At 40.1% G+C, this 27874-nt stretch overlaps 1 protein-coding gene across 6 annotated transcripts in view; it reads left to right on the top strand.

Annotated features, from left to right (window-relative positions):
* The window catches only part of MBOAT2 (membrane bound O-acyltransferase domain containing 2), a 139037-nt gene extending 122376 nt beyond the window's left edge, over positions 1 to 16661 (top strand). For 3 of the 6 annotated variants that reach the window (XM_032294194.1, XM_032294200.1, XM_032294196.1), the window contains 5 exons: positions 1104 to 1207; positions 5389 to 5453; positions 6885 to 7017; positions 8970 to 9121; positions 10466 to 16661. In XM_032294194.1, the coding sequence (XP_032150085.1) occupies positions 1104 to 1207; positions 5389 to 5453; positions 6885 to 7017; positions 8970 to 9121; positions 10466 to 10691 (680 nt within the window). In that variant the 3' untranslated portion in view covers positions 10692 to 16661. The remainder of the gene's footprint in view (positions 1 to 1103; positions 1208 to 5388; positions 5454 to 6884; positions 7018 to 8969; positions 9122 to 10465) is intronic. The other 3 variants (XM_032294195.1, XM_032294197.1, XM_032294198.1) reach the window with 1 other exon arrangement.
* The last annotated feature ends 11213 nt before the right edge of the window (positions 16662 to 27874 follow it).

Raw genomic sequence — 27874 nt, forward strand, 5'->3', positions numbered from 1 at the left:
CAGAGTAGTAAACCTTGTTTATTCTTTTCCCCCAAAGTGTAATTTTTAAAAGATCTTGTTTGATGTACAAAATACACTAATAAACAATAAAACAATTTTAAGATACATGTTCGTATAGGCATATTATTTTGCTGGGCTTTGATGGATTTCAGTTTGTTTATTCTTTGGTCATTATACACATAGCATAAACAGTTTTCAAGTTGATTGGAAAAGGGCTCATTTGAGGCAGAAATTTTCTTTGCAGCTTAATCAAGCATTTACATAAAGCAAAAATGACTAATTGAGCATTGTGGTGAAAAGGATTAGGAAACAAATTCTGGATTCGGTTCTGTAACTCATGCCTGAAATTCCAGCACTTTGGGAGGCCAAGGTAGGAAGATCAACTGAGGCCAGGAGTTCGAGACCAGCCTAGGCAACATAGTGAGACTCTATCTTTACAAAAAAAAAAAAAGAAATTTGTCAGGCGTGATGATGCACACCTGCAGTCACAGCTACTCAGGAGGCTGAGGCAGGAGCATTGCTTGAGCCTAAGAGTTCAAGGCTGTAGTGAGCTATAAACCTGCCATTCCAGCCTGGGCAGTGACAGAGAGAGACCATATCTCTATTTTTTAAAAATTCTGGAGACATAAAGTTCTGGTGAACCAAGAAAGAAAAAAAAATGGAAGGAAACTATTATGCCTCACATATATTATTGTTTATAATAAAGTTCAAATATATGATTAAAAAGAGCATGGTGCTCCCAGGGCAAAACATCCCCTTAGCAATTTCTTGGCAGCTGGTCAAGCATACTCTGCTTCATTCGACTGGCACAGCTCATGTTGGGGAGCATTTCCTGTATGAGTCTTCGCTTTTACCTATCGGTCCTCAGCAGCTTTTAAACTCCACTTACGCTCAACTCATGCATAATGTCTCATGTTTTATTGACTAATTGTCGTGGATGTGTTATTTTCATTGTATGTGATATCGTTTCTGACCTAAAAATTAGAATAAATCTGCTTTTACTGTTCAAGAATAAAACGTGTGATAACATATACCTTCTGGGAGAATGTAGTAGATTATTATGGAGATAATTAATACTTTCTTAAAAATTTTGCCTTCTATAGCTGATGCCATTAATAATGCTGCAGGCTTTGGTTTTAGAGGATATGACAAAAATGGAGCAGCTCGCTGGGACTTAATTTCCAATTTGAGAATTCAACAAATAGAGGTGAGTCAATCATTAAGAAGTTAGTTACTATGTATACTGTAAGTACTGTAGTTTGCTTTTACAGGTAATGCTGTGATGTTCTAGGAGTGGTATTGAAGGGTCTTTAATATTAACACTCGTTCTTTCATGTAACAAATATATATTGGTTGTCAACTATGTGCCCTAGTCACTGAAGACAATGAATAAGACAGGTACAATTTAGTCCCTCATGGAGCTTTAATTTCCTAGAGGTTATAGACTAAGGTCAAATAGGTGGTGATCAGAGAAGGGTAAGGGTTGTGGGTGTTCATGAAACACCAGCTTCTTTGTTTAGGTGTTTGAGGGAAGAGAGTCCTAAAGAAAATGGTGCTTAAGCTGAGTCCCAAAGAAGTATGAGGCAGCCGGACACTCCAAGTAGGGGGCGCCTGGAGGCCGAGAGAGCGTGTGCAGCTCTTGTTGGTTAGTGGTTTAGGGAGCCATGAAGGGCGACTGGGAAAGTGCATGCTGGGCAGTCACATTCTTACAGCCATGTAAGACTTTTGAACTTTCTTATAAGAGTAATGGGGCACTGTGGATGGATCATACATGTAGCCAAGTGAGGTGATCATATAGGTGTTTTAGAAGGATATGGCATATAGAATGTATTTCCCTCCAGACGCAGAGATCTCTGTTAGGAGGATGTTTTGTTAATCCAAGTTGATGGTGACCTAACAACATACTGCCAGTGGGGCTAGAAACATGTAAATATATTGGATAGCTGAGTAAGAGACTCAGCAGAACTTGGTGGTAGATTGGGATCAGCAAGAGAGAATGAGTTATGACTCAGGCCCAGAAATCTGGTTTAAACAACTAGGGTTATGGTGATACCTTCCACTTAGATAAAGAATGGAGAATAGATGTGAGTTTGAAAGGACAGGTAATATCTTCAAGTCACAGACTTACTGAGTTATCCACCAGGCAAATCATGGTCAGACACTCAGCAGAGGCACCTGAGCCTGAGAGTGAAATCTGGGAACTATCAGCATGTGGCAGTTCAAGTCCTGGAAGAGAGAATGAGAAGAGGTGAGAGTCTAAAGGAGCACCAATCCTGAGAGGCTGGGCAAAGGAAGGCAATTTAGGAGTAGCCAGGAAGAAAAAAGGAGAAAACCAGCTGGGCACAGTGGCTCACACCTGTAATCCCAGGACTTTGGGAGGCTGAAGCAGGCAGATTGCTTGAGCTCAGGAGTTTGAGACTAGCCTGGGCAACATGGCAAAACTACATCTTTACAAAAAATACAAAATCTAGCAAGGTGTGGTGGTGAGTACCTGTAGTCCCAGCTACTCAGGAGCAGGAGGCTACAGTGAGCCGTGAACGTGCTACTGCACTGTGGCCTGGGTGACAGAGCAAAACCCTGTCTCAAAAGAGAGAGAGCGAGAGAGAGAGAAAACCATTGTTTTGCTAGCCTGTGAAAAGGATCATTCCAAATAGGAGAGATTACCAAAACTTGAGGTGAAGGGGTCAAGCTGGACCCTCTGATGAGCCTTAATGTTATTGAAAGTGGGCAGTCAGGCATTAAATGCCAGAGATGGGATGCCATAAGAAAAGCAGTGACATCACTGAAGTTTGCCAAGATAACCTAATCTGAATCGATCTCTAGATCCTTCTAAATTTAGAGGGGATGTGGAGTATAGAGAGTCTATTAAACACCAGATCAGATCAAAAGTGGGAAGTTCTTTGGGACATGCGACCCAAGCTATTACAGATTAAAAGAGGCTTTGGCCAAATGCACTGTATGAACCTTTTTTGGGGTCCTGATTGACAAACCAACTGGAAAAGACCTTTTCAAATAATCAGGAATATTTGAATACAAAGGGGGCTTAGATGATGTTGAGGAATTATTAATTTTGTCTGATCATGGTTTTTAAAAAAAGTCTTTATGGGACGTACATTCTGAACTAATTGCAGGTGAAGTAAGATGTCTGGTATTTGGTTTGAAGTATTCTTAACAACAGTGTTGTCAATAAAAATGGAGGAGAGGGAGAAATTGATCATTGTTGAAGTTGAATGATGGATATAGCAGTGTTTCTAACCTTTTGTTTATTATTAACACCTTAAGGAGACTTTTGAGACACTCTTTTCCTAATAAGTTCCCACCTGAAATTTTAATACTACAGATACACAGTGTATCTGTATACCTATTGATGTATTACTGCATGTATATTTATTTATACATAAAAAAAGATATTTTTGCCCCTTAAGAACCAATTTCTATCCTCCCGGGGGCGCTATCACCCCTGCTGTTAGTGTATGGAATAAGAAAAAGTAAAGAAAGGAATTAATTTTTCTGAAGGAAAAATGGTCATCAATGCTAAGTGCCACTGAGATACCAAGAGAAGGACACAAATGCCTGCATCATTTATGGTTTTATTTATTTATTTTTTTTTCGAGAGGAAGTGTCACTCTGTTGCCCAGGCTGGATTGCAGTAGCGGGATTGGGCTCACTGCAACCTCTGCCTCCCAGGTTCAAGCGATTTTCCTGCCTCAGCCTCCCGAGTAACTGGGATTCCAGTCACCTGCCACCACACCACACCAATTGTATTTTTAGTAGAGATGGCATTTCACCATGTTGGCCAGGCTAGTCTCAAACTACTGACCTTATGCGATCCACCCGCCTCGGCCTCCCAAAGTGCTGGGATTACCAGCATGAGCCACCGCGCCCATCCTTGTTTATGGTTTTATGAACAGCAGTTTCAGGAGAGGGATTGGCATAAGGGCCAGATTATACAACTCCTAGGAGTTCATTTTCCATAAAAGGAAGAGGGTAGAAACAGGGGAGTAGCTAAGGGGAACAGGGAATTGAGGAGAGCTGTTTAATTTTGTTTTAAAATGGAGAGATTGAATGTGCTTACTGATTAGGAGACGATTTGAAGGGGAGAATGTGAAGCTCTCCCTGTAGCTGAAGGAGAGAGAGATCTATTGATCAATGAAGTCCCTGAGAAGATGGAAGTGGAGAGACTGGCCCTAAAGGAAAAGGGCCACCTCTCTTTATAAAGACAGGACGGAGGGCAGGATAAGTGTGTGTGCAGCTGAGTGTGTAGTTGGATGGTGAGAATTTGGAGTCTGATGATTTTATAACATCTCTATAAAGTAGGAGGCTACCTCACCTGTTGTGAGGGAGGAAGGAGGTGAGAGGACCAGAGATATAGATGGCGTATTAGGTTGAATCGTGAAATTGCTGACACTTACCTCTTCTTGATTTTATTTAAAAAAAAAGAGAAAAGAAAATTTCAAATGGTTCAGTCCAGTAGCTTTTTTCAGGAAGAGGAGAATGAACTAGTTGTCTAGGAAAACAGGATTATTTGGTAGGTTGAGGGCTCAGTTGCGGTGGAGAACCATGAACTTAAGACAAAGGTCTGGAATGTGGTGATACTCTGCAAACAGCGTGCAGATGTTTCCAGTGGGGCGGGTGGACAGTGTGGTTGATCTGGAGTTAGGATTTTGATAGGGAGATGAATGAAAGGAAAAGAAACAAAAACATCAAAGATTCTGATGTAAAAGCAGTAAATAATGAAACACAAAATCTAAAATAGTCAGAAGTCAAGACCAGAGAAAGAGAGAGTTACACAGGACAAAAGTAGGCCGGAGACCAAGGGTTCCCTCTATGATCAAAGAACAGTGTTAGTGGGAGTAACTGGAAAGATAGGAGGCCCTGAGAGATCTGGGTGGGGAGATCTACTCTTTCAGGGGCAGCACAGAAACAGGCAGCCCCAAAATTCAGAGTAGCCAGGGCACTGAGAGACAACGGCTGGGCCGGTTGTTGTGGTAGATGTCTGCCTCACCCAGAACCATGGCAGAGCATGGCAGGAAGGAGGTAATTAGGTGGGTACCCCAGTCTTCAGTGTGAGAGGGAGGCCATCAGAAGGCATTTGTACACTGTCTCAGGAGTTCCTTTGGAAGAATTCCATGACAACCCTTGTAAATGTTAACATACAGGAGAAAATGGTGACAATCCATTTACCTTGTAGTGTTCCAAACAATAAACTTCTCTTACATAGAATGATGTTACTATATTAGAAAAACAGGATTAAGGAAAGAGAAATCACTATACTACCATTGATATTAAGCAATTTTTTGTTTTAATATTTTAGCATAATATATTATTACTTATATTTAAAGCTTCATTATTTTGTGACACAAAGAAAAAAGTTGCCTTTTTTTTCAGATGTCAACAAGTTTCAAGATGTTTCTTGATAATTGGAATATTCAGACAGCTCTTTGGCTCAAAAGGTGCGTTCCTTCAAAAACAATCTTTAGATGTGCTTTGGCATCTAGTTCTTAAGGTTGAGCTTCACTGAATTCAGGTTCTTGATTAAACTAATGGTGTTGAGTGACATTGTGACCTCAGTGTCACCCTTGGAAACATTATTGGCCTCCTCCTAGGCAAGTCAGTGTAGAATCAGAACTGTTTTGGCCTGAGTCCTGAATGCAGCTCTCCTGCATGTGCAGCTATCCTGCCCTCTCAGCCTCCTGTAAAGGCCTCCACCAATGTTGGAGGTCACCAGTGTCCTCCTTTGCAGTTTCTGATCCCATTCAGTAGAGATGTGGTTTAAATTCAAAAGTGCCTGCACAAGCGCAGTACTTGTGCCCTGGGTACTCCAGAACAGTCCCAGTTTTAAAGGTTTCAATTCAACAGATTTTTCTTAGTCAAGGGATACAAAGACTAGTAAGACAAAAAGACCTAGCCCCTCAAAGTGAAAGAGTTCACAGCTTTGTTAAAGACACGGCTGTGTAATCAGACACGTGCTATTCCCTGTGGTGAGGATTAGGAGAGAGAAAGCAGGAACAGCGAGGGCACAGAGGGACGCAGGAGGAACTTCCTGGACGTGGTGGGTGCTTGAGCTGAGGTTTCTGTCGGGAGTGTGTCTCATGAACAGGGTAGAGGCAGCCCAGGCTGAGTGGAGTAACAGGTGTGAAGGACAGAGCTGGGGAATGGCACAGAATCTCCCAGGGATCTCTTACCATCCCTGTGAGCGCATTGCCCTATCTTGAATTTATTTCCTAAGAAAAGGCCCCTATAGTGATAAGGCGCTCAGCAGCCTTCTTTTATAGTGTCCCTTTTTAATGACAAATTAAACATCTTTATCCCTTGAGATGACTAGCATGTGCTATCATCTCTTCAGGGTGCCTGCCAGTCTCCCCAGGGGCTGCAGATCCTCTGAGCTAATCTGTTATGTTATTTTTTGTTATTGTTATATTTTAAATTTGATACCTTAGGGAAACTTTATTTTCATCTGAGTTCTCTAACCCTGTTAATAGGAAAGCTCAGTCTGCCTGTCAGAAGGAGTAGTGTTATTAGGTCAGTTGAAAGTTACTGATATATATTTTTTTAAAAAGTAATAAAATAATGTAGGACAAAAATAACCTTAACATTAGTTAAAATTTATTCTTTTTGTAAATTGTATAGACTCCCAAATACTAGAAATGATCATTTTAGTTACTATATATACCAGTAAGACGATGGGAATTTATGTTCCTAAATTTGACACTTAATCACTGTAGCCTCCCTGAGATCACAGCTAAGTTATTGCCTAGGATAAGTTGTATTTGTTTCTCTAGTTACCCTAAATCCTGTCAGGTAATAAAAGAATAATCATTGCAGGCTTTGTAAACTCGGGTCACTCACTCCGCTTGGCTCTCCATGTTTTTCATGGTTTCTAGGGTGTGTTATGAACGAGCCTCCTTCAGTCCAACTATCCAGACGTTCATTCTCTCTGCCATTTGGCACGGGGTATACCCAGGATATTATCTAACGTTTCTAACAGGGGTGTTAATGACATTAGCAGCACGAGCTGTAAGTATCAAGAATTTTATTTTACAATTCAATGGTCCACTTGAACTGTTAAAAAGGCTGAGTACATCTCTGTTAGAAGGTTTATCTTCTTTCCTTGGCCATGATCAGTATTGTCCTTTGCACTAGAAGCAAGGTGTGTAAATGCATGTTTGCTGAGCACACACCACAGGCTAGGCTCCATGCCCAGTTCCTGTGAGGAGAAAACATGTTTCTGTGTGCCTGGCAGGTAGGAGGCACTCACAAAATGTTACTTTGTCTTTACAGAATTTTCTGAAGGAGAGATAAAAACTGAGTTAAATAAAGATGATCAGAATGGGTAGGTTTATTTTAGAAATGTTTCCTGAAAGCGTAACCTTTGAGTCCTCTCTGAGATGAAGAGTTGACTGTGGGTAGGCCAAACTGGTAGATGAGCTGTGGCCAGGTAGATGCCACACTGGAAGTGGGGCACTGTTCTTTAGAGTATTTGCCTGGATAGAACCTAGAGTAATATTTTGGGAAACATTGAGAAATTAGGTTGGTGACATGAGAGAGGTAAGGAGAAGGGTAATTTAGTGTAAGCCCTTGAAAACCAAGGAATGTGACATGACAAAAACCATGTTTGAAACAGCTGCTTATGGTACCTAGAGGTAAGAGGGCTTCATTTAACAAACTAGCAGATATTTACCCTGTTCCATTTTAAGGTACTTTGGGGTGGATAAGTTGTATGTGTGTATACATACCTTATGCATGTGTATGTATGTGGACGTGCATATGCACCACAAGCCATGTGTGACAGATTCCATGGGTGTTACAAATACTAAGTAGCATAGGTGTTTGGAGATGGAAGAGATCTCTTTTGGTTAGGTTAACTAGAGATGGCCTCATTAGAAAGCTGTTTGGATCCGGACTTTGAGAGATGAAAGTTATTTCAATAGTGAGTTAAGCATAATGGGGAAAAAATGACATTCTAGGCATGGGAAGGACATTAGCAAAACCAAGTTTTGAAAGCAAGCAGAGAAGAAGCCTAATCCTATTCTGTCTGCAATGGGAGGGGTCAGGTATAGTTTTTAAGTGCAGGAATGGAATGCTGAAAGCCCATACCCCAGGACAGATGGATTTGTCATTGGTGGACAGGAGGGAATCAAGAGCAGGTGACTGCCATGATGGTGAGCTAGGCAGGAGAGAGCAGTGCCTAGCCACTAAGAATGATGGGCTCTGTGTGGAAGGGCAGTAGCCATGCACCAACTCACCTCTGAACAGTGCATGTGGTATTTTCAGAGCAGGGCTGTGTCTCACCTATATAAGTATATTTGACAAGAAAAATGTTTGGTTAAGTTTGAACATTTCAAAACAAATGTTTTGACTCTTTTGAAAGCTGACAAAAAAGGTATTAAAACAGTGATATTTAGAAAACACCATTTCTGAGAAGTTTTTCCCACCTTCCATTAATGAATAATGTGTATGGATGCAAATTATTTAAGTGCTGTTCAACCTAAGCTCAGTGTGGAATACTTTGTTTTTCACAAATGCGGAGGTTAAATAAGAGTTAAGGATGAAGGTAAACTAAACTTTATTTATATACTATATTTTACCATATATGATTTAAGGGATCTCTAGGCAGTGTTGTCTTAAACTTTTTTGGGGGAAACTTTTTCATACAGAATCTAATCTACAGAAAATTTGCAAAGAACTTCTATATGCCCTTTACCCAGACTCATTAGTCATTTGTGTCTTCCCTGTGGTTTCTCATCCCCCCTCTCTCTCTCTCTCTCTCACACACTGTATGTACAATGTGTATTCACTTTTTTGGAACCAACTTTTTCCACAGTAGCAGTGCCATTGTACACTCACACCAGCTACATATGAGAGTTTCAGTTATTCCACTCCACATCCTTCAGTTGATATCACCAGTATAATTTCATAAGTAATGTTAATGTAAAGATACAGCAAATATTTTTGTTTCTTTATTTCAGATGAGAAATAACTTTAGACATTATTTCATCGAACCTTCCCAACTTAAATTATTGTATGATGTTATAACATGGATAGTAACTCAAGTAGCAATAAGTTACACAGTTGTGCCATTCGTACTTCTTTCTATAAAACCGTCGTTCACATTTTACAGGTAAGTGTTACTCTTAAAACTTTGTCAGTGGGAATAATTTTATTTTCAAAAGAAAGTTTCTTGCTACTGGGTAGAATAGAAAAATAGTACCACAGCCACATTTCCTGCTGATAAATGCATTATCAGTTACGTTTTAATCCTGAGCCAATCAGTCCCAGCATTTTTCTGTGGAATGACTCATACCACTCAACCCTCAGATGAGTGATTTAGACAGAGAAATAACAGCTGGGTAACCACTGCCTCAACCTCTCCTAAATTTAACAAAAGTTTCTTAGTTTGATTGTCCTGAACTTCTTTGGGGAAAAACCCAGCTCTTTACAAAGGATTATTAATTATCTTAATTTCTTTAATCAAAGGAAAATAAGTTCTATTTTATCTGTTCCTTTTCACTGTGTCTTTTATGTTTGATCAATATGGTGGCGATCTGTATATTATAGAAATTGTCTTGTCTCAAATTCCATATTTTTATAATCTACTTACCTCCTTTCCCTGCCCCACCAAATTCCACTCCGCCATATTAGATAATGATATTCTAGAGGTCAAAAATGTTATTTTTTTATAAATTCTTTATTATTCTAGCATTTAGAATGACCTAGCACAGAGTATATAGTCAAAAAATTATTGAATCAAATATGACAGTAATTATACTGGAAGACATTAAGTAAGTCCTGCTAAAGGTTCCATTTTAGCAAAATTAGTAAATGTTTAAAAATGTGATTGGGCTGTTGGTTAGATTTTCTGTCCCAGGTACTTTGTTCAGAATTACTTGAATTTACAGCTATAGATACGGTTTAGGTTACGTTTTGTTTATATTTAATTTGAGGAATGATGTTTCCAGTAATATTTTTAATAATATGGCTTTTCTTTTTCATGAAAGTAACCATCAAGAAGCAATATTGCTTCCCTGTCACTCACCTCATTAGAATATTTGTAACTTAGAGACAGTAAATAGCAGGTGAGGCCAGACTAGTAAAAGTCTTAACTATCTCCACATTTTCTTTGTTGACTCAACTTCTAATTCTCTGGATTGGGGAAATTTTCAGATTGCTACTGCTATTAATATGTAACTTTTTGTTATTATTCTGTTTAATCATGGTCTTATGACTCTTACAAAGGAATGTAATATGCTCTCTAGAATCAGGCTTCTAAGCAGCCAGGGTTTATCCAGTGCTATAAAAACCCACGGGCCTACACTGTCAGGTTTCTTCTCCTGAGGGGGAAAAAATAAGAATGTAGTAAATAAATACATCCTAAGGTGGGCCACGTGACGTTTTGACAAGTGTGCAGTTATTAAGGATTATTAATTTATCAAATTTTAATAAACTTTTTCCCATTTTATTTTAGCTCCTGGTATTACAGCCTGCACATCCTTGGTATCTTAGTATTATTGTTGTTTCCAGTGAAAAAAACTCAAGGAAGAAAGGGTACACATGAAAATATTCAGCTCTCACAATCCAAAAAGTTCGATGAAGGAGAACATTCTTTGGGACGGAACAGTTTTTCTACAACAAACAATGTTTGCAATCAGAATCAAGAAATAGCCTCGAGACATTCATCACTAAAGCAGTGATGGGGAAGGCTCTGAGGGCTATTTTTTAATGTTAACAGAAACCAATCTTAGCACCTTTTCAAAGGTTTGAGTTTGTTGGAAAAGCGATTAACTGGGGGGAAATGGGGCAGTTATAGATGAGGAATTTCCTGTGCACCAGATTGGAAATAGAGTGAAACAAGCCCTCCCACGCCATGTCCCTGTGGGCCATGCCTTATGTAAGAATATTTCCATGTTTCAGTGGGCACTCCCAACCTCAGCACTTGTTCGTAGGGTCACTCGCGTGCCCTGTTGCTGAATGTACGTTGCGTATCCCAAGGCACTGAAGAGGTGGAAAAATAATCGTGTCAATCTCGATGATAGGGAGAAATTAACTTTTCCAAATGAATGTCTTGCCTTAAACCCTCTATTTCCTAAAATACTGTTCCTAAATGGTATTTTCAAGTGTAATATTGTGAGAACACTATTGCAGTAGTTGATGTTGTGTGCTGTAAAGGAGTTTAGGAGGAATTTGAAACAGGATATTTAAGAATGTGGATTTTTTTTAAATGCAATAAACATCTCAGTATTTGAAGGGTTCTCTTAAAGTATGTCAAATGACTACAATCCATAGTGAAACTGTCAACAGTAATGGACGCCAAATTATAGGTAGCTTATTTTACTGGAGGATTTAATTACCTTGTACAGTCAAGGAGCACTTCCAGAAGGAATTTCTTAAAACATAATGAAAAGTTTGGTAATGTGATATTTTAAGCTTACTCTTTTTCTTAAAAGAGAGAGGTGACGAAGGAAGGCAGGAATGAAGCGCTGCGTGGCCTCCAGTGGAACGCACAGGGTGGAGACGTGGATCTGCAGGCTGCTTCTCCCCCACACCAGGGCTCTGTGCCATCCTGTGAGACTTAAAAAAAGTTGGATAACTTTGTGATACTTCAGACTTCTAAATGAAATTTGTCGGGCATAAATTATGTAGGATTAGAGGGTTTGAAAATAATATTGGTAGGTTGCTCAAAGGTTTCGAAAGAGAAATTGCTAGGTAGGTTACTATCTGGCTAATCAGTTTCTTATCCTTGACAGTTTAATTTATATTGGGGAAACTTTTAGGGAAGTGAAAACTAAAAGTCATTAAGTCTTGGTGACATTTTTTGAGAATAATATAAATTCATTTTCAAATCCTTCTCACATTAAAATTTTGCTGTGAACTCTTACTAAAATCAGTTACAGATTCTGTAAGTAGGAAAATATGCTTTTATTTTGTGGGCCATTTTTACCATGATTAATCTTGCCTTGGATTACTAGGTGTCTTCTGTGATCCCACAGAGGACTGTGGTGGCCACAGTAGCTGAAAGCAGGAGAGTGGGATTTGATGCCAGGCAGTGGAGTGACCTCAGCCCTGGATTGTATCTCCTGCCCTGTGATAGGGGGTGGGGGAGTCTTCAGATTTCACCTTTATTTGGCCTCTCTATGGAACTTACTTTTCTTTTTGCCTTAAATGTTTAATGAAGTGCAAGTTTGCTGAGATGGGTTTCTCTCTCTCTCTCTTTTTGTGGTGGGTGGGGTCACTAATAAATTTGCAAATGAAGTTAAGGACACAGCAACCATCTGGTGTATGTTATGTAATACTTCATTTAAAGAAGAAAGAAAAGCAAATGCACTTGCAACTTTTGAGGTCTCAGTCAGCAAAAATGTTCATGTTTCTTTTTTGAAGTTGAGAAATGTCCTAATCTATTTTTATTTTTCTAAAAGTAAATGTTTTCCATCTGATAAGGCTAGCCCTGCCATTCCTTCTCAGGAAACAAATCGATAGCTAAATAAATTTTCTCTGTTTTCCCATGCATTGAAGTTATGTTGGCTGGGTGTGGTGGTTCACGCCTGTAATCCCAGTACTTTGGTAGGCCAAGGAGAGTGGGTCACTTGAGGTCAGGAGTTCAAGACCGGCCTGGCCAACAATGTGAAACTCCGTCTCTACTAAAAATACAAAAACTAGCTAGGCGTGGTGGAGAGCGCCTGTAATCCCAGCTACTCAGGAGGCTGAGGCAGGAGAATTACTTGAACCCAGGAGGCAGAGGTTGCAGTGAGCTGAGATTGCGCCACTGCACTCCAGCAGGGTGACAGAGGGATACTCCATCTCAAAAAAAAAAAAGAAAAAAGAAAAAAAATTTTGCCAGCTGTATATGTGAACATTCTTTGTTCATGGAAAGTGTGTGCCCTGTAAAATGTCTGCTCAGTTTAATTAATGTCGCAGAGAATCCGATTGCTATTAAGAGAAAGTGAACAAATTAAGAATTTAAAGGACAGGTTCAGGCATGTCATAAGTGAAAACGAGAAGGCTTAATACAAACTTGTTGGGCTTTGTTTTTTTGTGTGTGGTTTTTTTTTGCGGGGGTAGAGGTTTCAGCCTATCTAGCCATTTACAAATAATCACATTTCTGTTACCTGAACTTACTTTATTTCTCAGTCTGTAAGCCTGTGTCACTGTTACCTATTTCTTGCTCAGTGAATATAATCTTTGTACTGTCATCTAGAAAGCAACATATTTGATTGGTTTTCCAGTTCCTTTGAAGATGATAATTACATGTGCAGTTTGACTAATTTTCATCCCCCTGAATCAACAACTACTTTTTTTTATGAAATGGTTTTTGGATAGCTCTCCTTTAGTTTGGAGAAGTAATAATCACAAAGATTAATATTTTGCTTCTAGTACTTAGAGTAGAAGAATTTTAAACTGGCACGTCTATTCCTGTTAAATAGAAAGGGATTCATTGTAATATATGCTTGCTTTTTTTTCATCAGCAGAATAAGATTCAATGTATATTTATGTTATATATTTTCCACTATTCAGGTATCATGAAATCACTCCAGAGATGATCAATCAATATCATATTTGTACTTTTGGTTAATTATATATTACTCAGGGAAAAAATGAACAAAATGAACAAAATCATTCATCCTTCAATTTCATTTTCTTGAAACAAGAGTTAGTTTAATTTGGTATGCCTCAGCTGTCACCATTTTATAAGTGGCTCATTCTGTTTTTAAAGTAAGTGTTTTTATTGGAACTCAGGGTAATTGGGGTAATTTATTTAGCTTCTAAAATATCCAGCAGGATAGAGAAGATTTATTTGGCTTCAAAAATGTCCAGTGACCACTACTCTTATTAGCCACTACTGTCCATTTGACTCAGAAATATATTTATTCTTGGTCTCCACCATGTGTGACACTCACAGGATTTCCACACATACCACTTTTGAGAAAAATGTGCAGTAAAAAGGAGGTTTCCACAAAGTGATAGCTTACATTTAAGCACTAGCTGACCTGGGAGGAGACCTAGATCTTCGTTCTGGTTCTGTCTTTCATGAAACTGAGGACTTGGAGGAGCACCTGTCCTGTAGACCCCAAGTTTCTCAGCCATAAGCAAATGAGTTAGTTCTAAGAGTTCAGCACCAGTTGTGTGTCATGACGGAGCCATTAGCAAGGTCTGTAGGATTCAAGGACTTGGGCAGGTTCACAGTCGACACTATTGTCAAGGTCATTGACTTTTACTACTTGAGCTCAAAGCCCTGACTTTTCAAAGGGTTGTCATGGTAACAGTGAAATCCCTTAAATCAGAAGGCATGGCAACATACTTTTTCTACTGGCAGTAGCTCTTACAATGAGTGTTTCATAATCAAATAGTCTCTGCTGAAGAAAACATGTTTTCCTTTTGCTTTCTCTGCTTTTTTGGTTTTTGTTTGTGCTGTGTAAACTTGGAGAAGATATATGCTATGAGATATTTTATACAGACTAGTGACTACTGAACAGGGTTTGCCACCATATAACATCTCAAAGCTATTAAAAACAATGTAGTTTAGTTATACCTTATTTTAAACTACAGAAAACAATAGCTTTAAAATTTTGCCATTAAAATAATCATAAATTTATAGTTTTACTTGAGGACTAGATCACAGTTTTAGGACAAAAATCTTTCCTATTTAAAATTCATAGTAAATATTCAGTTTGTATCTTCATGAACAAATCTGGACATTTATACATTTTTGTTTCCTAATTATCATCTGTTCACAATTAGTTGGTTTCAACAGTTCTACATTATAATTGAGAGAAAAATTACTTGAGAGAATAATTGTTTCAGAATGGTGCCTACTATTTTGTGTCAGCTAAAAATTTGTCCAGAGTTTTAGATATAAATCAGTATTTCGTGGGGTTTTATTCAGGCATTAATAGTTCTTCCTGGCTGAAATTTAATACGTCAGATGTAATATAGGTGCAGAATCCTAAATAACACTGTGAGATGTAACCTTAACTGCCCTCAATACCTTATAAAACTGATACACTTAACCCAGTGTGCATGTAATGAGTGGCTGGTGGTTGATGCCCTCATCTTAGATGCTGAAATTTCTGTTTTCTACAGCCCTTGTAAAAGTGGATGTCTTGATCAATGCGTGCCTCCAGTGCGGACAGAAAAGATTTGTGTTTAAGAAGAGAAAAATACACCCTGAAATTTAATAGATTAGAATGTAGAGGGTCTCTACAGTGATTTTCTGCATACCAAGCAGTCAAATCTATTTATAGAAACTCTGATTCAACAGAAATTTTAAAATGAAATTTTCCACGTCGGTATTTTGTAGGAAAGCTCTTATAATCAATGCTTGAGCCTCTTTTTGAGGCTCTTCTTGTACAGAGGTTGCAGCCAATTACATTTTAATTTGGTAGGCTGCTGAATAATGATTTTGTATGTTTTAAAATAATACTTATTTTAATAGGTTTTTTTTAAACATTATGCAAACTCCAATAAAGAACTGACACGCTCCATAGGCCATTAACTGGGAAAATTTTGTGAAACACAGTCTAAATACACAGTTTTTACACCAACTAATTTGTCTTAGCTGTAAAACTGATTATAACTCTTCTTTAAGTACAACTTTGATAAAGAAAAAACGCAACACTAAGACTATCTGCTCTGTATATTATAGTGTAATGATCTGTGCAGAACCACTGTCTGCAGCTTACTCAGTGATGGACAGCCATCTCTCCAGCCACGTTTTACCAAATCGCACACTAAAAAGGAATGCAAATACTACAATGAAAAACCAAAAGTTACAGAGAAACATAAGTAAAATCACTAATCAGTTTCTTAGTAACATGTTTGAAATAGAAAAGGTAACTGACTGCCATTCACTGTTTTATATTCACTCTTTTAGGTTAATTTTCTTAGGAAGTGCATTTGTTAATATTCCTCCCTGTCCTTTTGCATTAAAGGACAAATATATATGTTGAGAATTTGACAGACCTTTAAAATATTCCTCTTTCCCAATTTTAAGTATTTTTGGTTCTGTGTGCACAGATTTATCAGTGAAGTACATTTGCCTCTGACTTTCTCACAAGGTAAAAGGAATCAAACATTGAACACAAATGTGTTCCAAACCAGTCTTGTCCCTCTTCTGTCGCTTTTATACGACTGCCCCTCTGAACCAGAAGGGGCATGATACAAGGCAATAGGAATGAAAGTAAAAATTGAATGAAGTGAGAAATTCTTCTATATACAGAGTGAAAATGTGGGATTTCATTCCTGCCTTCCTTTAAATGTTGTGTCTCAATCTCTGCCTAGTAGTAGTTGAGCCCTCAGTCACCCAAACATGAGGAGAGAGACCCAACTCCAGCAGCCAGAATTTAGGATTTACATTTGCCTTCCCGAGTTGAGAATAGAATGTGGTGTTCTGTGCTTTCTGTTTTTATTATTCCAAACTATTTTTTTAAAGAAGTGTTATTTTTCAACAGATTCATAAATTAGTTCTTGTATGGTAAATTAAAACTCCCACTGTGTCAGTCAAACTGTGATGTGCCAGTTTCATAACCACTGATTTCTAGTGTGTGTCAGAGCTGCACTGGTGGCTTATCGCTGGGTTTTAAAGGTGTTTTTAACTTACATGTAAGTGTTTTTTTTTTTTCCCCTAATTTGTGTGTCTTTACAACTGATTAAACAGTAATTTAAAAATACATGTGTGTGTGTTTGCTAATATCTGAGGCTTTTTTAATTCCACTTATAGAACTGAATACTGGGCCTGTTATGAGAGTTAATGGTCATTTTTATAGAAGGATTCTTCAATAATATAATATTCTAAAGAGTCAATGACTCTTTAACTGCTTAAAGATTATTTAAAAGAAACGATTGTCATAAGCACCTTTGCAGATAATTAAAACAACCTTAAATTAATGTATAGTATCTGTATTCTCTCCTAAAACAGACTTGTCAAGTGAAGAAGACACTGACTTTGCTCAGCTGAAAGGGAACGCCCCTGCTCCCAGGCCCCGCAGTTGGCCAGTTCTCAGCACTTAGGTGGGAGATTGTGGGTGTGGCTGCTGGAAAGCAGAGCACTGGGACTGTGCTAGACACTTGATTTCTGTGTCATCACAGACCTAGGAGAGCTTTGGAACATGCCTGGGGGCTCTTCCTTTATGCCGATGTGAACAATTGTAGGGAAATGTCTTCTGTCTTACTTTTGTGTAGAGATGCTAGGCTGAGCAATCACAGGTCCAGTCATAATGCTTTCTCTCTGGAATAGAGAAAGAATTTGATGCCAGACTTAAGTTACCCTATTTTGAGATTCAAGACCATGTTGAAATTGTGCCATGACCAAAAGCATTACAGACAGAATTCCTACCCATGTGCTGGGTAAGGAGAATAAGTCACTACCTTTGTCCTCAAGGAGTTAGTGAAGAGTGACCATATGACACCATTAGTGTTTTGTTGGATGCAAAGAAGTTTTGGCAATAGGAGGAGGAGTGAGGACTCAGAGCCCAGTGTGGGAGAGCTCCACAGTAGATTTGGCTCCTGGACCCCTGAGGAAGGCTTTTCCTGGGCTGAGAAAGAGGAGGTGGGGAGTCAGAGGAATAAAGAAAAGCTACTCCAAGAATTTTATAAAGTATTATACACAAATAGAATAAAAATATAAGCAAGTTTAGATCTTTTATGTATCAACAATATGTCTATCTGTTTAATAACTTTTCCCCCAGTTGGGAAAAGGAGCAATAGGAAATTAGCCAAATTTTTAAACCATCAGTGAAATATTTCAAGCAGGTGTTTCAGTACAGAGAGATATAAGAGATACTCGTGCCCACCCTCAGACGGAACAGATGTTAGTGCTTTGCCACGTTAGATTCAATTGTTTTTTCTGTATAGGAAGGATGTTGCACATAAGGACAGCATACCCACCTGTCCTGGCCTTCTCTCCTGCTCAGGGGGCACCAGCGATGTCAGCACGGGTCTCTTTGGGAGCCTTTGCCTTTGGCTGTCTCTCTTGTGAACTTAGCTATGTGATTTTAAGACATACCTTTGTGTTACATTTCCAATAGCTTTTCTCAGTGTGGCATGATGGGTTGCGTTGGCTCAGTCAGCTTGTTGCCGGAGCCAGATGTCAGCTTAGATTTTAAGCCTTTAAATACTACATTTCTCTTTCCTGGTAAAAGCCTTTCTGTTTTCTGCCTGTGTATCTACTGTTCAAGTTTGCTTTATTTTGTGCTGAGTCTTCTTTTTTGTCACATCCTCCTAAGTGATCCCAGTGGCATCTTTTGGTTCAGGCTGAGCTTCACCATTAGCAGGGGCTCTGGGTCAGCAGAGCGGAGCTGGAGGCACTGTGGCCCAGGACAGGGAGAACATTCTCTGGGTGCTGTCCGTTTGTGTAGGGTGGACATGAGAGCAGCCCTAAAAAGCCTGAAATCAAAGTCTAAAAAGCTTAGATGCCGGCTGTTTTCAGCTATTACTGGGAAAGTCGTCTGCCCAGCACCAGAGACTGGAGAGTTGAGTCCCTGATTGTCCCTCCACCCTTTTTAAATTAATTAATTAATTTGCTTTTCAAATCACTTTAAAATTTATATACCTACATCATATGTGAGTGTATACACACACACACACACACACACACACACATATATAACTTTAAGTTCTGGGATACATGTGCGGAATGTGCAGGTTTGTTACATAGGTATATACATGCCATGGTGGTTTGCTACACCCATCAACCCATCACCTACATTAGGTATTTCTCCTAATGCTATCCCTCCCCCGGCCTCCCCACCCCCTGACAGGCCCTGGTGTGTGATGTTCCCCTCCATGTGTCCATGTGTTCTCATTGTTCAACTCCCACTTATGAGTGAGAATATGCAGTGTTTGGTTTTCTGTTTCTGTGCTAATTTGCTGAGAATGATGCTTTCCAGCTTTATCTATGTCCCTACAAAGGATATGAACTCATCTTTTTTATGGCTGCATAGTATTCCATGGTGTATATGTGCCACATTTTCTTTATCATTGGTGGGCATTTGGGTTGGTTCCAAGTCTTTGCTATTGTGAACAGTGCCACAGTAAACATACATGTGCATGTGTCTTTATAGCAGAGTCATTTATAATCCTTTGGGTGTATACCCAATAATGGGATTGCTTGATCAAATGGTATTTCTGGTTCTAGATCCGTGAGGAATGGCCACATTGTCTTCCACAATGGTTGAACTAATTTACACTCCCACCAACAGTATAAAAAATGCATGCATCACTAGCCTCAAGAATATTATATTCACATTGCCTTAGGATCAAGCGTCTTTCATAGGAGGGAAGGACTAATTAAAAAGTAATGGCAACCTGTACTACAACCCCTCAGCCTTTCCAACAGAGCTTGTCAGAGGAGTAGGCAACACTACCTCTGTGTTCCTCTTGTCCCCAACGCTCTACTGAACCATTTTTACAAGGGTCATTTTTGGCCTCTTTGTTGCTGAATTCAGTGGTTTTCAATCTTTATGTCACTTTATCTCTGTAGCATTTGACTATGTTGATGGTCAAATGCTCTTGAAGTTATTTTTTTGGCTCTGTGTAACCATCCTTCCTTGCTTCTCTTCCTGCCTCTCCGGCTAATCATTTTCAGTCTCCTGAGATTCCTCTTCCTCCTCTCAGAGCATACACATCTACTGTTACAGCTCCTCCGTGCTGATCCTACCTCCAGCACAACATCTGTCTGCCTAACTCCCCTCCCACCTGCCCTTCTTCCCTCTCCAGTATCTGATCAATATGTATATAACTCCCTGCTAAGTATCTCCGTCCAGAACTCACAAGCACCAACTTATAACATCTAAAACCAAACCTATCATCTCATTCCATCACCCCCAAAGCTTGTGATAACTCTTATAGTCCCTATCTCATTCATTATGAATATTTCCCTGGTTACTCAAGTCAGAGCCCTGTGTACCATCTTGACTTCATCAACCCTGTGTGCCTGCTTCCCAGATAACTGACTCTGTGTCATTGCCCTGCCTCCCAATTGTTCATCTAGTTTATAACAGCCTCCTAACCGGACTTCTATTCTCTGGTCATGCCTGCCTTCAGTCCATTCTCTGCAATGCAGATGGGGTCATCTTTCTAAAGATCTTTTTTATTTTCCTTCTTCACAAGTGAAACTGGGCTGAGCACCGTGGCTCACACTTGTAATCTCAGCACATTGGGAGGCTGAGGCAGGAGGATCAGTTGAACCCAGGAGTTCCAGACCAGCCTGGGCACATAGTGAGACCTCAACTCTGTAAAAAATAAATTAGCCAGGCCTGGTAGTGTGTGCCTGTGGTCCCAGCTACACAGGAATGTGAGCAGGGAGGTTTGCTTGAGCCCAGGAGGTTGAGCTATGTTCTTGCCACTGTACTCTAGCCTGGGTGACATAGGGAGACACTGTCTCAAAAAAGAAAGAAAAAAAAAGGTGAAACTTCCTCTGAAATGCTTGTGATAAATGCGCACTTTGAATGTGGCATAAAAGACTTTCGTGGTCCAGCAGATGCTTCCCTTTGCTTCATCATGCTTCCCTCTGATTTGCTGCCCTGCTGGTACACACATGCTCATCCTCATCCTTCATCCATGTGAAGTGTACCTGCCCCACTGTCTCACTTGCTCCTGCCTCCTAGCCTGTGTGCCTTTTGCTCCATTCACCCAGAATTCCCCTCTTCCCCGCATCCCTCCCACCTCTCCTCCCTGGCTGGCTCCAGCTTCATCACCTGAATTAAGGTTCCTTGTCACTAATCAGGAAATGTTCGATGAACTTGTACTATGCTCCAATGACTATAATGCATGTTAGGCATTCAAAGAGAAGGTATTGTTCTCCAGGCAGCTTTTCTGAGGCCTCCAGGCACAAGTTCCCTGCTGCGTATTTCAGGTGTGCCTTACACTACCCACATGGTGTTGTCATTGTTAATATATATGTTTATAGAAAGTCAAAAAGTACTTCACAACCAAGGAAGAAGATAAGAGTACTAAATGTAGAACAGTTTACAAGTTCATGAGTTAGCTAACGTTTACCTGAACCTAATTCACTTAGCTATGGGACTTCCATTTCTGAGGGCCTTCATTACTAGCCACTACTTAACAGCTGATAAGCAGATGTAATTCCCAAAGTGTCTACACTGATTCATGGTAGCAAGCCACACTGAGTCAACATGTTTAGGTCCTGGAGGCTATGTTTAAAGCATGAGAAACACTTAAAACACATACATTTTGGAATTGGGCGTAAACAGGATCACCTAGAAAATCAGTCATTATTAAACAGTTGCTAAACTGAAATAACCTATACTTCTTAATACAAATACATTTCATATTCACACAAACCACAGAGTTTTGTGAAATTTGATAAATAAAATCTGCAGTATGGCAAAAAAAAAATAATAAAGACCAAAAAGCTTAAGATTGAAGATATCCTGTAGATAAGATTAAATATTTTTCATCTGAACCCTCAAATTAGGAATTAATCGGTTCACCACACACATGAATTAGTGATTTCCCCCCGATGTTTATATTAGACATGCAATTATGAAGTAAAATGCATTCAAGTAAATAGATTAATTGTCCTAACACTGATAAACAACTTTAACATTTGATTTCTTTCCAATCTTTTTTTCTACTGATAGATAAAAAGATGGAGGTATATTTCACAAAGTAGTTTTGTGAACTTCACTTTGAACTGAACATATTTTGTTCCTCTCTTTACCTGTTTCACTTAACATTTTTGTTTTGTTTTGTTTTGTTTTTGAAACAGGGTCTTACTCTATCACCCAGGCTGGAGTGCAGTGGCGAGAACACGGCTCACTGTGGCCTCAACCTCCTGTGTTCAAACAATCCTCCCACCTCTGCCTCCCAGGTAGCTGTGATTACAGGTGTGCACCACCACGCCCAGCTAGTTTTTAAATTTTTTGTAGAGATGTGGCCTTACCATGTTGCCCAGGCTGGACCTAAGTTTAATTAAAAGGACAACGCAAGAAAAAAGGAAAATGATAGATGTAGTTAATATGCAGATTAAATAAGCCACAGGAGCACTGAACCCCACTCTAACCCATCAAGAGATAAAATGAGCTGTCAAGTTACATTTGTAGACTGAAGTGATAAGCAGATTTGTGACATAGGGTCCCTGATATGTACTTCTCTTTGTTGACCCTGGTGCGCTGTGTTTTCCTGAAAAATTTTTTTTCAAGGGGACAGGAGGAACATAAACAGAAAAAATGAAAACTTTATCCAGAATAACAGAAAAGTAAACAGTAGAATAATTCAGGATATAATATAAGGAAGTAGCCTGTCTGACTTATCATCTGACTTTCTGTGTCAGTTTGCTCACAGAAAAACTGACTAATGATGAAGAACTAGGGAACTTTGTACCAACAGTCATGTGTTCCTGACATTTTATTCCATAAGAAATTTGAACCCATAAACTACAATGTGAGTAGTACTTTTTAAGTATACGATGATGGTACTCTGTTGGAACTTGCTGTGTGAATGGCTAAACAATCAGAACCTCATGCTGCTGTTGTAAATACAGAGAATAGTTTTATTTGTCCATAGTCATAGCATTCAATATATTTAGGTTTGTCAAATCATCTCACTTTTATTAATATTCAAATTGAGCTGGGCATGGTGGCATCTATTCTAGCTATTGGGTAGGCTGAGGCAGAAGGATTGCTTGAGCCCCGGACTTTGAGGCCAGCCTGGTATTGAGACCTTGTCTCTTAAAACAAAATTCAGATTGGAACCTATCTCACATGTAGCTCTATGCAGTTCATCCTGCACCCCTACTCCAACTCCCAAAACATTACCACTTGGGAATTCATGGCACATGACCAGTAAACAGTAAAAACAATCCCCATTTCCTCAAACTCTACCATTCACCTTTTGCCCTAGTGAAAACCCACATCTCACCTGAGAACATAGCTTCTTTTGTAGCCCTCTTAAATCACTGGGCCTGCAGGGGAGGCACGTACTCACCTTCCTCCTCAATGTTACCTGCAAATAACTGTCTTTCCTTCCTTCCCAAGATGCCAGAGTCCAGAAGCTTGGGCTAGCTAACATCAAACCTCGCATTCCTCCTTGCCGCCACCACCTACAGACTTTTCTGAGTCACCTCTTACTCGAAAATGTTAGAATCTGGTTATTGTCACTCTCTTCCACACAACACATGATTCTTAATGATTTCAGTATCCTTGTAAAAAAAACCTTCCAACACCCTGGCTTCTCAGTTCCCTGATTTGCAGTCCTCCAGTGATCTTCCCCTTTCTTTTTCTTTTTTTTTTTTGAGATGGAGTTTTGCTGTTGCTGCCCAGGCTGGAGAGCAATGTCACGATCCCAGCTCACCGCAACCTCCACCTCCTGGGTTCAAGTGATTGAACTGCCTCAGCGTCCTGAGTAGCTGGGGTTATAGGCATGCACCACCACGCCTAGCTAATTTTGTATTTTTAGTAGAGATGGGGTTTCTTCATGTTGGTCAGACTGGTCTCAAACATCTGACCTCAGGTGATCTGCCCATCTTGGCCTCCCAAAGTGCTGGGATTACAGGCGTGAGTCACTGTGCCCGGCTGATCTTACCCATTTCTATGTAAGCCACAAATAGACATGCTTTAGACCTTGTTGTTACCAGTAGTCTTCTTTTCAAGCATTCTATTCTCGATCATCTCCCAACTTTCCATCTCACTCCCTCTCCAGATCCATCGGCTTACCACCGTACTTTTACCCCATTGATCTTAGCTCGTCCTACTGAAAGCCCCACTGAGACTCTGTGGTCTGAAATTCTAATCATCATTTACATATCCCTTCAAGTCCTCTGTTCCTGTTTCCCTTCATCAGATTCACCCGACAAAGCTAAGCCAGCCCTCTTGAAATCCATGGGCATCCAGAGCTGCACCTGCTCCTGCACCTGGGTGGCTGACATCATCATACTGCCTAATTTCACCTTAGTAGTGCCTAGCAGTGCCAAACAGTTCAGCCCATGTCACTCATGCTGCTTTCCCTTCTCCTAGAAGATGATTTAATATCCTTTCTTATCCCATCTGCAGCACATCCTCCCCACTCATTAATCGTCAGCAAGATAAACTGAAGCTACTGCTGCTAAATGGCATGCTGACCTAAATGATTAATATGTCTTTATCAATAAAATATTGGCTGGGTGAGGTGGCACACTCCTGTAATCCCAGCACTTCGGGAGGCTGAGGCAGGCGGATCACCTAAGGTCAGGAGTTCAAGACCAGCTTGACCAACGTGGTGAAACCCCGCCTCTACTAAAATGCAAAAAAATTAGTTGGGCCTGGTGATGGGCAGCTGTAATCCCAGCTACTCTGGAGGCTGAGGCAGGAGAATCATTTGAACCCGGGAGGCAGAGGTTGCAATGAGCCGAGATCACACCATTGCACTCCAGCCTGGGCAACAAGAGTGAAACTCCATCTCAAAAAAAAAAAAAAAAAAAGATAAAAAATGGTTTGGTTTTTAACATATGATAAAATAAAACTACATTTTATGATGAAGATAGGAGGCAGGTGAAATTTCAAAACATGCTAACTGGCAGATCCAAATTACAAAATTTGTATGGCACAGTTAAAATTAGTATTAACCAATAGTTCTCATAGAACTGATGGGGTTAAGAACGCACCAGTGGACTGAATGCAATTTTAATGTCTCGATTCCAGTTCTAGTTCTCTTTCATGGGAATCTGTGGTGTGAGTGAACTCTGGCTTTGGGATTATAGACGTGAGCCACTGGGCCCAGCCAATAAAGATTATTTTTTAAATCTCTGTTTAAGAAGTCAGAGTGATAAGATTAGGGCAGCTATCGCTTCAAATTTTTATGCATTTTACAAATTCTTTATAATGAACACATATTCCTTTTGTAATCAGAAAAGAACAATTTTTAAAGCAATATGTTACGTAAAACATCTTGAGATTTCTATGCAAAATGTAATTACCTTGAACTTGAAACCATGTAAAAAGGCTGGACCGTTAAAATCATTATTTCAGCATGCTGATACTGTTAAAAAAGATGAAAGGGTGTTTAAATTACAGTTTTGATGGGGAGAGTGGTGAGGAATGGAAATACAACTCATATTTTCCCCTCTACATAAAAACCACATAGCAAGTTGAGAAGCCAGACCCTGAAACTGATTTGAGTGATTCCGCTGGAGCAAAACCCTGGCGATACATTTGCCAGAAAGATTTAGGCTCCATGAACCATGAGAAAAACCAAAGAAGATAGAAGGAGGGATATATTTGAAACAAAACTGAGGAGAAAGAATTTTTGTTATATTTTGCAATAGTTACATCTTTGCAAAATACGAGTTTTAGAGCTAGTAAGTATGAAAGAAACCACTTGGCATGAGCAAGGAAATATTGGTATCAAAATAGATATAATTTACTAAATGTTACCATCATTTGAATTGTGTGTGTGTGTGTGTGTGTGTGTTGAGACAGAGTCTCGCTCTGTCATCCAGGCTGGAGTGCAGTGGTACAATCTCAGCTCACTGCAACCTCCACCTCCCGGGTTCAAGTGATTCTGCTGCCTCAGCCTCCCAAGTAGCTGGAATTACAGGTGTGTGCCACCACGCCCAGCTAATTTTTATATTTTTAGTAGCGAAGGGGTTGCACCATGTAGGCTGGTCTTGAACTCCTGACCTCAGGTAATTGGCCTGCCTTGGCCTCCCAAAGTGCTGGGATTACAGGCATGAACCACCACGCCTGGCCTAATGTCACCATCATTTGAGACAGGTGAATGCAGTACAGCAGGATTGCAAAGCAACTTGCCTTTTCCTCAGGACCACTCCTGCGAAAACCTGGGCCAATAGACCTCTTGCCTCCCATCCCTGGAGGAATTTTGAGTAGATCTCATAGTTTTCATAATTTTTTGTGTCATTTTGACATCATAAAACATTATCTTGCCACTTTTTTAGTCACTGCAAATTATCATTTTTAGTAATTAAATGCCTGGCCCAGTATAATAACAAAAATAGTGAACCCAGGGCGTCTCCCCTCTGCAGCTGAGACGCCTGGCACCTGACCCTCCTCTCCTCCTCCATCAAAATGTGGCTTCAGTGGAGCCTGTTTCCAGTAACTGCTTTCCAGGCTGTTATCTGGATTGCTTTGCAAACATTCCTGAGAAAGAACAAGTTGCATGCTGTGTATCTTCAGGGATTCTTATTTGCTGGGGAGAGGAGCAGGGGGTTCAGGTGGCATGAACAGCTGTCTTATCATTGTATAGGACTGAACCTGCCATGTCCTCTGAGATGGACATTTGCAGAGTTCTTCACTAAGAACCCACCAGGATAGTTCAGCAGTGCTTGGACCACCCAAGTCAGAGAGGCCAGCACCCCTTGCTCCCCTCTTGCCTTGCTCCCTGTTGTGTTCCAAGTTCCTCAAAGAGATATGTTTCAGTTGGCAGGTTCATCCACACCCAGTATAGCTCACACCCGGCGGGCGGAGCTCGGCCTAGACATGAGCCTGGACCTGCTTAAAGCCCGTCTCCTGGGCTTGTTGTAGGGGGTTGGAGTTACAGAAATTACGAGGGCAGAGGCACTAGGGGAATTGGGGGATGAGGTGGGGTAGAGAGGTGGGGTGGGGGTTAGAATGAGGGTGGCCCTTCTCAAAGTGGAGCTTAATGGGGGAAGTGGAGGCTTCAGAAGCCTCTTCTCCCTGGGTTGTCATTTCACTAACTAGCACCTACAGTGAGCCCTTGCAGTGACCAACTTCTGATAGAGAACCCATATTTCCCATGTCTGCAAACCCACAAAGAAAACCTGTCAAATACCTCGCCGACTATTCACATAGTTCCTTATGTTTGGAGCACAGGCTCCCATTTTGTGGCTACAGATCCCTTCGAGAACACAAACTGCAATTCCTGTGTCGTTTTCACAATCAGTGGAAACTAGGAGGACACCTGCTGTCCTTTGCGGGTCCTCCAAACATTGCTTGACCTTAAAAAGAGATGTTCATATTTGAAATCACTGATTTGGACACAGTGGAACAGAAACTAAGTCTGAGAGTGGTGTTTCATTAGAATCAGCTGGAGACATCTTTTAAAATCCCCATTCCTAGGCCTTGCAGCTGTTGGAAATAGAAGCTCGGTGCTGCAAAGAAAAATTAGCACTGACACAAAGTTTCTTTTCAGCAACACAATTTTTACTTCCTGAACTGCAGGAAGGGTACCCTTGCTAACCATGGTGTCACAAAAGTACAATGAACAAAGGAAAACATAAGTTTATCCCTTACACATTTGGGGTTATCCTTACTGCTGTGTCTGATCTCTGTTGGCTGGAGCCAGACCTCACAATTTAAACTAAAACCTGATTGGCTAATAAAACTTTTCCAAACAGTTAAAAGCAATGGGGAGCTGGGACATGCCTGTGAGCATGCCCAGTACAGATATTTTGATTAAAGTACAAGGACATAGAATGTGCTATGTGCCTGTAAGCATGGCATGTCTAACAGCTACATAGGGTAGGGCTTAACAGAGAGTTATTAGCACACTTGTGATTTATTCTTTAATAAGAAAGGAAACTTTAAAAAGGAACTGTTTTACTTCTCTCACTGCCAGTAAGCATCACTCTTGATTTTTTAAAAGATGATTTTAAAAGGATGATTGCGATGTGCATAGGTTGGGAACCACTGAAAAGCACCCACGATGTGTTTGACCTGGCAACTCAGGCAAAAGCCAGTAAGGAGCCTGGATGGGTTCAGCAGAAGTTCATGTGCCCCCTGTAAGCCAAAAATAAAATTCTAAGGCCTCCCAACCATCAGAATGGACACCTCCTCTCTGCCAAGGGCATTCCAGAGTTAACATCTAGTTGAGGCCATGACTGAAGAGGGAGTCAGGCCTCAGTACACCCCTCCAGAATTAGCATCAGCTCAGACCTAAAGTCTGATAGAAACATTACAGTCTATTCTCT

This window comes from Sapajus apella, unplaced genomic scaffold (genome assembly GCF_009761245.1).
Source record: "Sapajus apella isolate SASKATOON/1434 unplaced genomic scaffold, GSC_monkey_1.0 scaffold31, whole genome shotgun sequence".
In the NCBI taxonomy this organism is placed as follows: Eukaryota; Metazoa; Chordata; class Mammalia; order Primates; family Cebidae; genus Sapajus; species Sapajus apella.